The 14,679-nt window shown below is 36.4% G+C and overlaps 1 protein-coding gene across 1 annotated transcript; it reads right to left on the minus strand.

Annotated features, from left to right (window-relative positions):
- Nucleotides 1-1,503: 1,503 nt before the first annotated feature.
- On the minus strand, nucleotides 1,504-10,264 carry LOC128634064 (membrane-spanning 4-domains subfamily A member 12). The gene is made up of 8 exons (XM_053684034.1): nucleotides 9,951-10,264; nucleotides 8,930-9,117; nucleotides 7,134-7,244; nucleotides 6,975-7,031; nucleotides 6,009-6,146; nucleotides 5,625-5,738; nucleotides 3,797-3,877; nucleotides 1,504-2,161 (listed from the first exon to the last, which is right to left on the minus strand). Exons 2-8 carry the CDS (start codon nucleotides 9,089-9,091, stop codon nucleotides 2,084-2,086), a joined length of 741 nt encoding a protein of 246 aa, XP_053540009.1. The 5' UTR covers nucleotides 9,092-9,117; nucleotides 9,951-10,264; the 3' UTR covers nucleotides 1,504-2,083.
- Nucleotides 10,265-14,679: the final 4,415 nt, after the last annotated feature.

The following is a 14,679-nucleotide window of genomic DNA, read 5'->3' on the forward strand; positions in this document are numbered from 1 at the left end:
TCTTCAAATGCTATTGAAATTAGAAACGTGTACACCAATGTCATATGTAACTTTAGAGACGGTCCCTTAATTTGCAAATATCGAACGTTCAATGTCAAGCCAATTTTATGACAGTCTTTCCCCACTCGCTTTTAAATAGCTTTTTAATTTCACACTCGCTTTCAAAGTAGAGGCAATTTGGGGGTGGAAATTGTTTTAATGGTGGTTTCATTATTATTCTGAATGAAAAACACAACAGTAACAAAACAATACAATGACAAACTTGCTTATTATATTAAACCAGATCTTCAGCCATCGTCTTGTCAGTCAGCTCGTCTCACTTTCTTCAAGCGATAAGTGTAATCTGCCTTCTGCTGATCTCTGACTCATTCGGTTCATGCTGAATTGAGCAGACTTGTTCAGTTTTTAACTATAGTGTCTTTTTTCACACTCAAAAACAACGGTGCATGCTACGCCTGTGTCAGACTCATGCTGGGTGTGTGGACAACATTTACCGTGAGTTTTACAAATCACGTTAATCGCGTACGGTTTTAATAATAATAAAATGTGACATGGTAATACTAACCGTCTGGGAATTTTATCATGGTTTATCGTGAAACCGGTAACCGTTTCATCCCTAGTCTCCATCCCTGATACGTTATTGGATGACTCCCTCACATGTCATTATTATTCACAGCTGTTTATGTTTTACCTTTGATTTAGTTAAGTATTTAAACCCCTCGTGTGTCTTTTGTTCAGTGCAAAGTATGTGTTACGAGAGTTTCTGCCATACCAAGCCCTTTGAGTATCGTTTCTTTGTTTGGTTTTTGATCTTGTTTAAAGCCTAGCGTTTCACGATTCTTGTCCTGGCCCAGTTTATACCCATTTGACGATCACCTGACTCCTTGCTTGTTCTTGACCACAGTTTTGCCTTTTGATTTGGATCAGTGGTGGTTCTAAACCACAGTAACTGTGGGGGGTCCAGGTAGGGGCCACTTGTGCTTTTATTGGGCACACTTTAAACATTTATCTTAACCTGCTTTCAGGATTATTTCAAGTCATTTTTCACCATGTCATGTATCACTGCAGTCTCTAGAAATAGGCTTTTCATGTTTCATTTATTTGACAAGTAATTCTATATTGTAGTGTGATAATGATCAATAATGATAACATCTTTTTAGCATCTAAGGCACTTAGATGCCTTACATCTAGGCAGTTTTCTGCATCTGTAAACTATATGACACACGTAGGTATATAACACAACCAAACATATCCACAAATCAACTTAGGCAGTCATTTGAAAATGTGTTTATGATAATCTGTAACATTATCATGTGTTCATAAAAGCTGTATTCTGTAGCATTTTCTCTCCAGTCTTGACTGACCATCATCTTTCTTTTTCCTATTAAAGAAAGACATTATGTCCTTTTGGATTTTCTCTTCATTTTAACTACAAAGGGGAAAAGGATGGAAATGTAAAATTTGTAAAAAAAAAAAAAAAAAAGGCGACATGAAAAGAGAAGCTCACTCAAAAATCCAGTCTTTATTAACAAGCCGTTTCAAACCCATTTGACTTTCTATAATGAAAAGAAACATAAAATAAAAGGAAATACTGATTCTGACTGTGATGGACTGTCAGGCTAAAAAAGGGGGCAACAAAAAAACCCCACAAATAATCAATATACAGTATAGAATAAGTCATATTTATTACCTTTACTGTTATTTTATGATACTTTGTCCTTTGTTTGAGCATGGCAGAACACAGAAGTCGAAAGACGTTTAAACTTTGGTCACTTAAAAAATTTTTTTTTAAAAACTTTATTTAAAATAATAGTTTACATTTAAAAATGCCTTTATTTTATCTTTGCAGAATTCTCCTTACAGGAGAGTTATGAGTGTTATATACTATTGTAGAAACATGATGTAATGTGTGTGTGTGTATATATATATATATATATATGTATATATACATACATATGTGTGTAGTGTTAAAGTACGCAGTGTGACGTGTAGTAGGCACTCGAGTGTGATTGTTTTCCATCTTGTGTTAAGTAACAGTGTTATTTAACAGTTAACAAGAATAATTTCTTATTTAGAATTATCCTCAGTTGTCTGGTTGGCTTTTCTCGCGGTACGCTGGAGGGGCACTGCTCATGGCGAAAGCATTCATTGTACTGTCCCCCTGTATAAAAAAATAAAATGAAAATTAAAAATAATTATGTTTATTCTCAGCTACTGCATGCTTGGTAATGGCCTAAAGAATAAATGTATACATTTACTGACATTTACTGACATTATAGGTGTACATTTACTGACATCTCATCTGTACAACTCATTTGTTACTCACCACAACTGACCTCATTTATCGTCCGGGACACAAACTAAAGAATTCATTTGGAAATTGTTCATACGAGTATTTTATGTGGTGAGTATATTTAAATGTGGTGTTGATGAAAAGCCAGTTGGTTGGAAAAACATTAATTTCCTTCATATCACTCCTGACTTTGTGTAAATTTACATAAAAGGATTCTCACCTATATGAACCTTGATCGACTTCAAATCATGTAAACACTGACGCTGAGTTAGTTCAATTATATATTCAGACAACGCTGTCAAGTGTGTGTCTATGGTAGTGTAATGGCTGAGCTGAATTACTGGAAGATTTAGCGCATGCACTGTAAAGAAGAAAAGTTGACTTAACGTAAAATTTCAAGGCAACTTGCAAAGCTTTTTTGAGTTTACTCAACTTAAGGTTAAAAATTGAGCTACGTGAAGTTAAGTTGAGTAAACTCAAAAAAGCTGTGCAAGTTGCCTTGAAATTTTATGTTAAGTCAACTTTTCTTTTTTTACAGTGTGCATAGGAGGTGCTCTTCCAGCTCTCTTTGAGCTTTGCATTTTTTTGTGGCTGTGGCTAAATGTAAATGAACCAGGAAATCACTTGGTAATTTATAGCTGATTGACGTTTAGCAACATATGCACATGAGCAGCTAGAAAATCAGCAAATTTTTTGTTATGTTTCCCAAGAATTTGTTGTTCGGTTTGGGCAAAAACATTTATACAACTGGAAGAATTTATGAATAATATTTCAGCCCTTCTCTTGCTCATTGAAATGTGATGTCTACATCATATTTCTTATGTAAACGGTCCTTTACGAATGAATTAGTTAGTTCGTGTCCAGGACAATAATTAATAATAATAATTCCTTAGATTTATATAGCACTTTTATAGGCACTCAAAGCGCTTTACATTGTATGAAAGGGAAATCTCCTCAACCACCACCAGTGTGTAGCATCCACTTGGATGACGCAACGGCAGCCATAGTGCGCCAGAACGCCCACCACACACCAGCTATTGGTGGATAGGAAAGTGATATAGCCAATACAGGGAAGGGGGATTATTAGGTGGCCATGATAGATAATTTTGCCAGGACACCAGGGTTATACCCCTACTCTTTAGGAGAAGTGTTCTGGGATTTTAATGACCAAAGAGAGTCAGGGTTTACCTGGGTTTAACATCTCATCCGAAAGACATTAGGGCCCACGCAGACCACAGGGTGAGCATCCCCTGCTGGCCACCCTAATACCACTTCCAGTAGCAACCTTAGTTTTCCCCAGGAGGTCTCAACCCTGCTTAGCTTCAGTGGCAAACCAGGCAAGAGCTGCAGGGCTCTGGCGACAATGAGGTCAGTTGAACATGAATGCCAACACTTTATTCAATCAAAAACCCCAAAATCTCAAACATGGTTTCCATGTAAATATGAATATGGACTATTCAGTGATGTGGAGCTTCATAACGATATCCTGCAGGTTTCTCTTACCGGTTGAGCATGATGAGCTGGGAAGGAACTGACCACAGGAACACATCCCTCAGGGTTTGGAACCACATTGACGATGTTCAGCTATATGACACATACACAGAGCTTCCTAGTTACACCATAGCAATATATACACATGTTTAGAATCGTTACAGCACTCCAAACTGTTCACTACAATTACAGTACTGTAGATTGTTCTTCATCCTAGCTAAAGATAAAGGTAACATTACTTAATTTCACATTAGCGCTGGTTGCTGTCATAAACTCTGACTCACAGAATTCCTCATAACCTCACAATGTGGCCAAACCAGGTTCCATTTCCCATCAGCCACAGCCATTTCCTCGTTCAAGGTCACTGCACTTAAAATGCTGCCTTCAAAACATCTGGAAACTCAGAAATTTTCCAATTCAATACAAGCTAGAGCGTTCACACGAACTCAGGCGTCTAAAGTCGTAAAAAAATGAATATTCACTTTAAGCTGTCTACAAAAACTAGAATTAAAGAGTGGTTTGGTTAGTGCTTGTTTTATTTTTAAAGTAGATGTGATTATTCACTTTTAATAACACCAAAAATAGCGTGAAAGGATTTTCTGATTTCAAAAGTAAACAGAAATGCAAAAATCAAAAAACGTTAGGAGAAGTCTGAGAGAAGTCTGAGCTCTTAAAAAACATTGACTTTCAGAGTCGGAATTATAAGTCTGAAAGTCGGATCTTTCCTCCTGGGAGGTCAGAAATTTCCAAGTTCTGACTGGATCATGAACACAGTATAATTACGCACACCTGGTCCCAGATGTCACACACTGCTATAAATAACTCAGAACTTTCCATCGGCCTTTTCATCTCATGTTTGCTTTCTCAATAACTCTGTGAATTGACTGACCAACACCTGTTTTTGACTACGTCCTTGTTTTATGATTTGGATTATCAACTCGTTGAAATAAAGTTCACCTGCACTTGAATCCGTCTCTGCTGCCTGTCAGAAGACTTTGACTTCTGTGGATGCAGCAGGCCTGCCTAAAATGTGACAGGCGCTCACGATACAAGGCTGCCTCTTCAGCAAACCTCAACAACAGCTAGCAAATAATCAATGTTTTGTAAAGTCAGCTAGCAAACCCCCTTCCTCTAGGATGAATCCACCCCTCATCTGCACCTGCTTATCATGCTTCAGTTCTCAAAGCCTGACTGGAAAAGTGTGCCGAAGATCTGGAATGTAAATGTAAACGCTTCTTGCTGCAACATTCCATATGTTTCTCCAGGCAGGAGAGAACCTCACACAGTTTCAACCTGCTGATGGAGGAAGCGCTCAGCTCGGCTACTCAGTATGGTAACAAGGAGGTTAGATGATTTCCACTATGCTTAAGATTCCTCAGCTGAACGCTGACGTCACGCTAAAGTTTTACAGGAATTTTCACTCTTCCTGATGTCCTCACAGGTTCTTACATGGTAACTTGATAAGAACTTTCTTCCTGTAATGTGTGGGGATCTGAATCTATACCCACATTTTCTGCTTTTTCACAGTGTCTGTTGTTTATACTAAGAATATTGAACTGAAATGAAGTGATTATCTGCGGTGCCGGGTGTAACGTTTCAGAAGATGACAGCTGACCTTCTAGTCCCGTGAAGGCTTTTTCAGCAGGTGGATTTAATTCATGTAAGATGTGGCTTGAGTGTTAAGACAGCTGAATTAGATTGGAGCTGATTTCTAACTAGTATTTTGTGAACAGACAACAGTAGGAGAAATTATTCATTGAGATATCAACTTGCAATCTCCTGAGAATAAAGCTGTGACACGCATGAAGATATATTTTTTACCTTTTTTAAAAGTACTTACGGTAGGTTCATTGGTGCAGGTGGCTTTGCAGGTGAAGGCTGATATTGCGATAGAGATGGTAAACTGGAGCAGAGAGAAAACCAGCAGAACGCCAATGATTCCACTGGTACGGCTCTGAAATAAAGATCCACCGTCATCAAAATACACATGTCAGAAAGTCCTGCCACTTAAAGTAACTTCTTTTTCTTTGTTTGTTTTTATCGCTATTTTCTGTACTAAAATATACACTTTCTAAAATAGAAAATATATTTGCATGTTTTTTGCTTTATTATGCTACAGATTTCTTTTATTCCTTGTATTGTTGATATTTTTTGGTATTTTTATTTGGCTATTTTTACCCTTGCACACCTCATGCTTAAATAAAAATAAATAAAGAAATCGTACCACTGCGATAAAGTCATTACCGCACCCATTGAAGAGGCAGAATCTATATGGCCCAATCACCAAATCCAGGGAAAGCATGATGATGGCGATTCCTGCAGCTATCGTGCTAAAAATATTTACCACCATAGCGCCCTTCACCTGAGAGAAAAAAAGCAAATAAAATAAACTGATGTCAGAACCAAACCAACTGTCAATCAGCATCCATAAGAATTCTATAAAATAAAAAATTCTAATTGAAGCTACAAGAGCAAACTTTTAACATGAATGTTCAGAATTTTACTCAGCAATCGGCTTGCATACATTTCAGTCTATACATTTTCATTGTCGATAGTAAATATTTTTTTCCCCTTAACACTAGAAAAGTAATCATAAAGTGATTTTTAGCAATGTACTTCATAAAGTGGCTTCATTGATAGTGTGTATAAATCACCAAATTTGTATGAATTTTAATAAGCGAGAGTATTCAGGTTCATTTTCATGCTTTTTACCCAAATGTTAACCAATTGATACTGACTTATGAAAATTTTCTGCTAAAATCCAACATTATACATCCTAATGAAATCCTTATTAGAGTTCCTACAATTTTATATGGTACATTTTCTGGAATTTTGGTTTCATTTCATTATTTACTGTCATACTTGTACATTTAATATTCAATAAATGTTTTTTGTGACTTCTGTCTTGTGATATTGAAATGATTGATAGCATGCACATTCTTCATTTCTATGTGGCTTGTTTAAACATGACTACACAGCTAACATAATAGCAAGATTAATTAGCAAAGTAAATAAATGCAATAAAAGTGTAGATTCAAAGTGTAAATGAAATTCACTCAGCAAATATAGAAAAATTCTATATCTTATCTCTTAAGACAAATAAAAATGATGGATGAAAAGAAACGTGTGCATTTCCATGCTAAAAGAGTTGGGGGGGGGGGGGGGGGGGGTACGGTTGGTGTTTACATACCACACAGGCATTAAGCTTGTTGCTTGCTGAAACAGCCAGAGAGCCAGCAGTGATGTGCTGCAAGTGTTGAATATTTTTTGTTTTTGTTAAAAATGATACTGAATAATTTAATGTAATGATATATATTTATTTAAGTCAACAAAACTGAAAAACACTTACAAGCAGCGAGCCCCAGAACATGACTCCAGAGTACACGCTGATATTCTGAGGGTAGACCGCCATCACGATACCCAACAATATCGTCAGCAAACCAATCATTATTTGGACAGTCTAATAATGATAACAGTAATAATAATAAGAAAAACTTTTAAAATATCAAATTAACTTAATTTAGTTAACAGATTAACTTTTAACTTTTTAAACAAATACTATTTTCTGTATACTGTATATTTGCAAACAGTGTTCATGTTTAAAGAACAAATAAATGATCACACTCATTTATATCAATTAGCCAGAATATTATGACCAGTCACAGATGAAGTGAGTAACACTCATTGTAACAACAGCGCATGTCAGTGTGTGGAGATATATTAGACAGTAAGAGTACAGTCATGTGTTGGATGTGGGGCAGGGTGCTGGGCGGACTATTCGCAAGGGCAATTAAGGATATCCCATCCAGTCCAAACCATCAAGAGGGCTGAAAATTTGAATGATTAATGATGATTAGAAGGAATGTGTCACAACAGAGTGCTGCATATGAGGCTATATTTCTGCAGGACTGGTCAGAGTGCCCATGTTGACCCCTGTACACCATGAAAGCACCTACGATGGGCATCAGAACTGGACCTTGAAGCAATGGGAGAAGGTGGCCTGGTCTGGTGAGTCATGTTTTCTTTCACATCACGTGGATGTGGAAAAGATGAGCCAGTGGACGGAATGTGATGATCTGGGCAATGTTCTGCTGGGAAGCCACGAGGTCCAGCATTCACATGGACGTCAATTTGACACGTGCCACCAACCTGAACATCACTGCAGACCAGCTACCACCCTTCATGGAAGTGGTATTCCCTATAGGATAATGCACCCTGCTGCAATATATACATTGTTTGGGAATGGTTTGAGGACCATGATGAAGAGTTCGAGGTGCTATCATGGCCTCCAACATCCGAACCGCGGAGGCTCCACCTCTCAGCTTACAGGACTTAAAGGATCTGCTGCTAATGTCTTGGTGCCAGACACCACAGGACATCTTTAGAAGTCTTGTAGAGTCCATGTCTCAGCAAATTAGAGCTGTTTTCGTGGCACGCAGATGACCAACAGCATATCAGGCATGTGATCATAAAGTTGTAGCTCACTGGTGTAGATTTTATCCTATTTTTAAAAATATATATTTATATTTTCATGTTTATTTTATCATTTCATTTAGCTTAAGAAAATATTATGTAAAGTACACATTAAGTAGTCTTAGAAGAAGATTATTAAAATATATTGTTTGTATTTTAAATTAATATTTAGTAATGTAATAAAATGTTTTATTAATGTATTCATTTCATTTAGGTAAAAAATATTATCGTTAAAAAAAATGATCATTATTGTTGTTGTTTTGGTTACACTGGCTTCAGTTTTATTTTATTTTTTAGTACTTAGTTATATTTTCATGTTTATTTCTCAATAATTCATATTTATTTCATTATTCCATATTAACCATATTCATGTTTATTTGCGTATTCATTAAAGAGGTTAAAAACATTTTATTAAGTAATTTAGTATGAAAAATACTAAGAAAAGCACAACCTTAAAGTCTAAAATGAATGTCTTTTAAATTAAGTGAATTATTGCACTCTCAATAAATAATGTAGGGGACTTTTTAATAACATATTTAGATTTTTTAGGGCAAATACGTAAGCCACACATTATTATTATTATTATTATTATTATTATTATTATTACTACTACTACTACTATTACTACTATCATTATTATTATTTTCTCTATGATGTAATTGTGTAACATACTCCCAGCGCTTTGGGTTCTCCTTTCAGGAATTTCCGCAGTGGGCCGAGCATCTGAGGGGAATTTTGATCCGCTGTATTTGAGGATGTTGATGAGGGAAGAACTTGAGTGATGATGGTGTAGCCACTTCCCACATTAGGCAGGGGTATAGGAGCGCTGGCCATCTTTAAAGCACGTCTGGGTTTTTAATCTGCGAACAAAAACAACTTTCACTATCGGCATGATGGAATAATGTGAGATGAAATTGGAGTACAAATGATGACATCACTACAGTTGTCACAATATTTACGCAAGGGAGGTTTAGGACATATGCAAGTGCAGTAAAAGACGTTTAATATAGGCAATATACAAACAGGCATAAACAGGGTAAGGCTAGAATCAAAATGAGAAACAAGGTCAATAACGAATCAAAATGAGAAACCAGAAACAAAGAACAACCACTTGGTAAAGAGATAAACTCAATACTACGCAAAAGTGCACAGTGACATGAGGGGTTTAAATGACAAACTTAATCATGGGTTAAACACGTAAATAATGTGACAGCTGAAAACAATGATGGCACACATTCAGAAAACAACCAATGACTACACAGGGGCGGAGACAGAACATGACCATAATAAAAGTACGTGTCCAACATAAACAAAACCACTGTCATTGACGACCGAAAAGTGTGCTCGCTATGCGCATCTGGCTCGTGCACGAGCATGAGCTTCGGTTTTCCGAGCACACTGCAATACTGCAGCGCTGAAGTACAATTTTTGACTTTTTTTAATTTATACTTTCACTTCAGGATCATTTCTCAGTATTTTGTCCATCCCTGAAAATAATCATTTCATTTACACCGAACTTGACATTTCAGGTAAATCTAAAAAGTAAAATGGTACACAAGTCAAAATATTTGCAAGGCAAAACCCCAAAAGGAAGCCATTTTAAAGCATTTTCAACCCTTAAACACTCCTTAAAGCAAACACTTATCTTGGTACATAGCTGTAAAAAAAAAAGAAAAAGAAATCAATCCTTTACCTCCCGTCCTTTTAGCAGTGCAGTCTCTCTCTTTCTCTCTCTCTTTCTCTCTGTGCGTGTGTTTTTCTCTCGCTCTACTAAACGCTTTCGGTTCTAACGTGTGCCTTTATCTGCAAGTCATCCTGTTTGTCGGATAGGATGTTTCCAGTTCTAGTGACGTAGATTTCCTGCCTCGAGTCTAAGACGAGAATGAAAAAAAAAAATCACGCACAAAGCTGTTGTGCAAGCAGATTTGATGTCTGAACATTAAACAGAGCTCCAGAGAGCAGTGGAGAACAGCCTGCTGTTGTTTTTGTTCCACCTCACAGGGCTGAAGTATTCCCAGCAGGACGAAATTAATACGATCAGCTCTGCCTAGAAACCTGACCTGGAGTAACCTTTAAACAAACAGTAACAGCAACCATAAATATAGCTGCAAGCAGCGATTTGTGGGCCCAAGCACCAAAGGTGCAGTAATGCCTGTTTCATCAGCAAGTGTTAGCATGTGGATGTTATTATGTCACATCACTGAACATACATGTGCAGTGGAATTTTGTGACCCTTCAGGATTGTACAATGTGAAATGTTAATTAATCACTACACCTTTGCAACAGAGTCTAAGTTATATAAAAATTCCTTCAGAGTTTAGCATCGTGGAATTCTTGACATCATGCTGATCAAATTTGTTTGAGGATAAACTTTGATAAATCGTCTAGGAGGAGAATTAAATCACTGGTTTATAAGACTCACTTCCTGTTGCCAGTTGGGGGTGCTATCACAATGAATCACTGTGTGTATGTGTATGTGATTGTGCCCCATCATTGTACATCAGTGTAAACTTTGAGCAACACAGCATGATGTAGATTTATGTTGCACTACATGTTTGTGTGGGTAACACGTTAACTGACTGCCTCGCCATGGCAACACTGTTTATGAAATCAAAAATTACTTGTCTAGTTCTCATTGTGGACCTCTTCTCATCATGCTGACCAAATTTGGTTTGAATCTGATGAATTCCCTAAGAGTATTATACATGTTTAGGATTATACAGGATTATAAATATTTGATACCTGTCAAAATGCACAAAATCAAAAATGGCTGACTTCCTGTTTTTGAACATGGTTTTCATGTTGAAAACCATGAAAAACATGCACAATAAACGTACAAGTTTTGATTTGGTTTAAATAATTAATTTCTGGATAACCGGGAGAGAAATGCAGCTCTGTGTGCAGCAGCATTATGAAAGCATATTTCTTTTGTTTGTACAGAAATATGGTACAAATGGCAGTGTTTAGGTTGGGTTAAAATGCAGCAGTACTGTACATCTTCCGCTAGTATCATGTTTATGAACTTGGTATTTGTTCTGCAACCTGATGGACTGTGAAGTAATTTCTGATTTTCTTCTGAATAAAGATGCAAGCAGGCACCTGCATCTTTTTATCGTATATGGAGTTCATGGGGTGCCAAAACAAAAAAACAAAAGATTTAATTTGTCTTGTTTTGTTGTTTTCTTGTTGGCTTTTTACCACACAGAATGTGTACACACTTCACTCACCTGTGCCTTACCTCTGACTGCCTGGTTGGCAAACATTGCAAACGTTGCTTAAAAAATAGAGAGATGTGAAGATTACACAGGAACTTCATTTATATGCTAATTTGTTACCCATATATAGCTTTATTTGAGGAACTATGAGTGTTACCCATATGCACTGTGGGCAAATGCTAAACAAAGGCAGTTTTTGACATTTACATTTATTCAGTTAACAGACGCTTTTTTCCAAAGTGACTTACAAACGATGACAGTAAGCTTGCACTCATTTGGCTTGTTTAGATATAAAAGCTTTGAAGTACCTCTCTGCTCCCATCCTGTCATTGCTTTGTTATGCTACTGATTTTAACTGTTTTGTGTTAAACAATGATGAGGTTGTCTATTTAAACCCCACTGTCTCATTGTATCTTTGGACTGTCTCAAAATGAAAGTTCCAACTGAACAGTGGGTGTTGATTAATTTTTTATTAATTTTTGAGATCAGTGCAGCTGCAAACCACCGCTTTATATTAATGCACTCATTCTAATATGTTGTCATTTCTGTAGAAGCCACTCAGTCACATGGACTTTTTTGGTGAACACTCCACATAAATGTATTTTAAAAATATGTGATTGAACGATTGATACAGTGATACAGAGTTTTTTGTAAGGAAATGTGTATATCTAAAAATTATGGAAGAAGTCTTGTGTCAGCAATTTGTTAGAGCTAAAGCTGTTTTTGTTTTGTTTTTGTTTTTTTGCTGGCATCTTTAGGGCAGATGAGTTTACACTTTGTGTTTTTTGGTAACATGACAAGCTGCAAGGTTTTTTTTTTTTTTTTTTTTGTCTTGTTCAGTTGAAAGAAACAGACAGGCTGGTGAGAGAACGACTGTTTAAGTGATAACAGGAACTAACATGCAACGCCCATGAAGCAACATTAAACTATAACTATAGATGGATTAAAAGTATGGTTATTTGTTCTCTAACACATATTAAAATATTTAATTGTTGGCAAATTGCTGTGGAATAAGAAGAATGAAACACTTTGCGAGGTGCTGTTGTACGAAAATAATCAACCGTGGTAGCAAAGCATAAGCAAAAAATGAAACTCTGGGTTTTGTTTTTGTTGTTGCTGTTGTTGTTTAGCAGTCATGTGTGCTTTACATGATTAAATTACATGTATTGAGTGTTTCAATCAGACCATTAGGCATGTGGTAAAGTAACTATTACCGATATAATATAATTATAAATATAATATAACAATATTTAATAGCAGAACACAATCCTGGCCATGAATTAGATGCTAAGAAATGAGTGAGTATAAATAAATTAAATTTTGTTATTGTTGTTTTAAGGGACATCTACAACAAACTGAGTGAAACTTTTCGATTTTTAAGAGCTCAAAAAAGAACATTGATATTAATGCATGTGTAATCCTAAAAAGATTTTTCCCCATTTCCCAAAGTTGTTGGAAAGTTTTCAGATTCCCACTTGGTAATGAATGTAGCATTACAGTTAACTTTTTGTCTCCACTAGAGATGTAACGGTTTGAAAATTTCATTTCACAGATTATTGTGTCGAAAACTATCACAGTTATCCGTATTATCACGTTATTGTTAAAATGTACAAAAAGTACTGATACACACACTGAAATCATTTAAACAGGTTTATATTTGACTATAAAATGATGGATGGTTGTCACTATGCTTACTGTGATAATCGGTGTTCCCGGTGTTACACGGTGTTCGGCCGCACACCGATTACATCACTTGCCTACCGTGGCACCGTCCCCACTGTCATTTTGCTTTTTTATAGTAATAAAATCATTTAGTTCAGTTAGAGAACATGACGGAAGGCAGTGACAATGCTCGGGATAATTTCTAACCTTCCAAGAGGTTTTGTGACTGTAAGACATTCTCCTCAAATGCTATTGAACTTTAAAGTATGGTATATTTTGTGAATGAGTCCATTCTGTAGTGAAATACATGCCAAGTTTTACACATGATTTTATAGTTTATTTTATTAATTATCAAAAATCTATAAGGTGTGCATCATAGCTGACACCTACATGAACACTTCACAGTTGGTTTTATGACTGTAAGTTCTTCTCTTCAAATGCTATTGAAATTAGAAACGTGTACACCAATGTCATATGTAACTTTAGAGACGGTCCCTTAATTTGCAAATATCGAACGTTCAATGTCAAGCCAATTTTATGACAGTCTTTCCCCACTCGCTTTTAAATAGCTTTTTAATTTCACACTCGCTTTCAAAGTAGAGGCAATTTGGGGGTGGAAATTGTTTTAATGGTGGTTTCATTATTATTCTGAATGAAAAACACAACAGTAACAAAACAATACAATGACAAACTTGCTTATTATATTAAACCAGATCTTCAGCCATCGTCTTGTCAGTCAGCTCGTCTCACTTTCTTCAAGCGATAAGTGTAATCTGCCTTCTGCTGATCTCTGACTCATTCGGTTCATGCTGAATTGAGCAGACTTGTTCAGTTTTTAACTATAGTGTCTTTTTTCACACTCAAAAACAACGGTGCATGCTACGCCTGTGTCAGACTCATGCTGGGTGTGTGGACAACATTTACCGTGAGTTTTACAAATCACGTTAATCGCGTACGGTTTTAATAATAATAAAATGTGACATGGTAATACTAACCGTCTGGGAATTTTATCATGGTTTATCGTGAAACCGGTAACCGTTTCATCCCTAGTCTCCATCCCTGATACGTTATTGGATGACTCCCTCACATGTCATTATTATTCACAGCTGTTTATGTTTTACCTTTGATTTAGTTAAGTATTTAAACCCCTCGTGTGTCTTTTGTTCAGTGCAAAGTATGTGTTACGAGAGTTTCTGCCATACCAAGCCCTTTGAGTATCGTTTCTTTGTTTGGTTTTTGATCTTGTTTAAAGCCTAGCGTTTCACGATTCTTGTCCTGGCCCAGTTTATACCCATTTGACGATCACCTGACTCCTTGCTTGTTCTTGACCACAGTTTTGCCTTTTGATTTGGATCAGTGGTGGTTCTAAACCACAGTAACTGTGGGGGGTCCAGGTAGGGGCCACTTGTGCTTTTATTGGGCACACTTTAAACATTTATCTTAACCTGCTTTCAGGATTATTTCAAGTCATTTTTCACCATGTCATGTATCACTGCAGTCTCTAGAAATAGGCTTTTCATGTTTCATTTATTTGACAAGTAATTC

The sequence above is a fragment of the Ictalurus punctatus genome, chromosome 12 (genome assembly GCF_001660625.3).
Source record: "Ictalurus punctatus breed USDA103 chromosome 12, Coco_2.0, whole genome shotgun sequence".
Classification (NCBI taxonomy): domain Eukaryota; kingdom Metazoa; phylum Chordata; class Actinopteri; order Siluriformes; family Ictaluridae; genus Ictalurus; species Ictalurus punctatus.

Excerpts from the sequence above, each read along its gene's own strand:
- LOC128634064 (XM_053684034.1), bottom strand. The coding sequence starts at position 9,091 with ATGGCCAGCGCTCCTATACCCCTGCCTAATGTGGGAAGTGGCTACACC. Across the intron at positions 6,147-6,974 it reads ACAAGCTTAATGCCTGTGTG|GTGAAGGGCGCTATGGTGGT; the intron begins GTATGTAAACAC and ends TTTTTCTCTCAG. Across the intron at positions 5,739-6,008 it reads GTAATGACTTTATCGCAGTG|AGCCGTACCAGTGGAATCAT; the intron begins GTACGATTTCTT and ends TCTTTATTTCAG.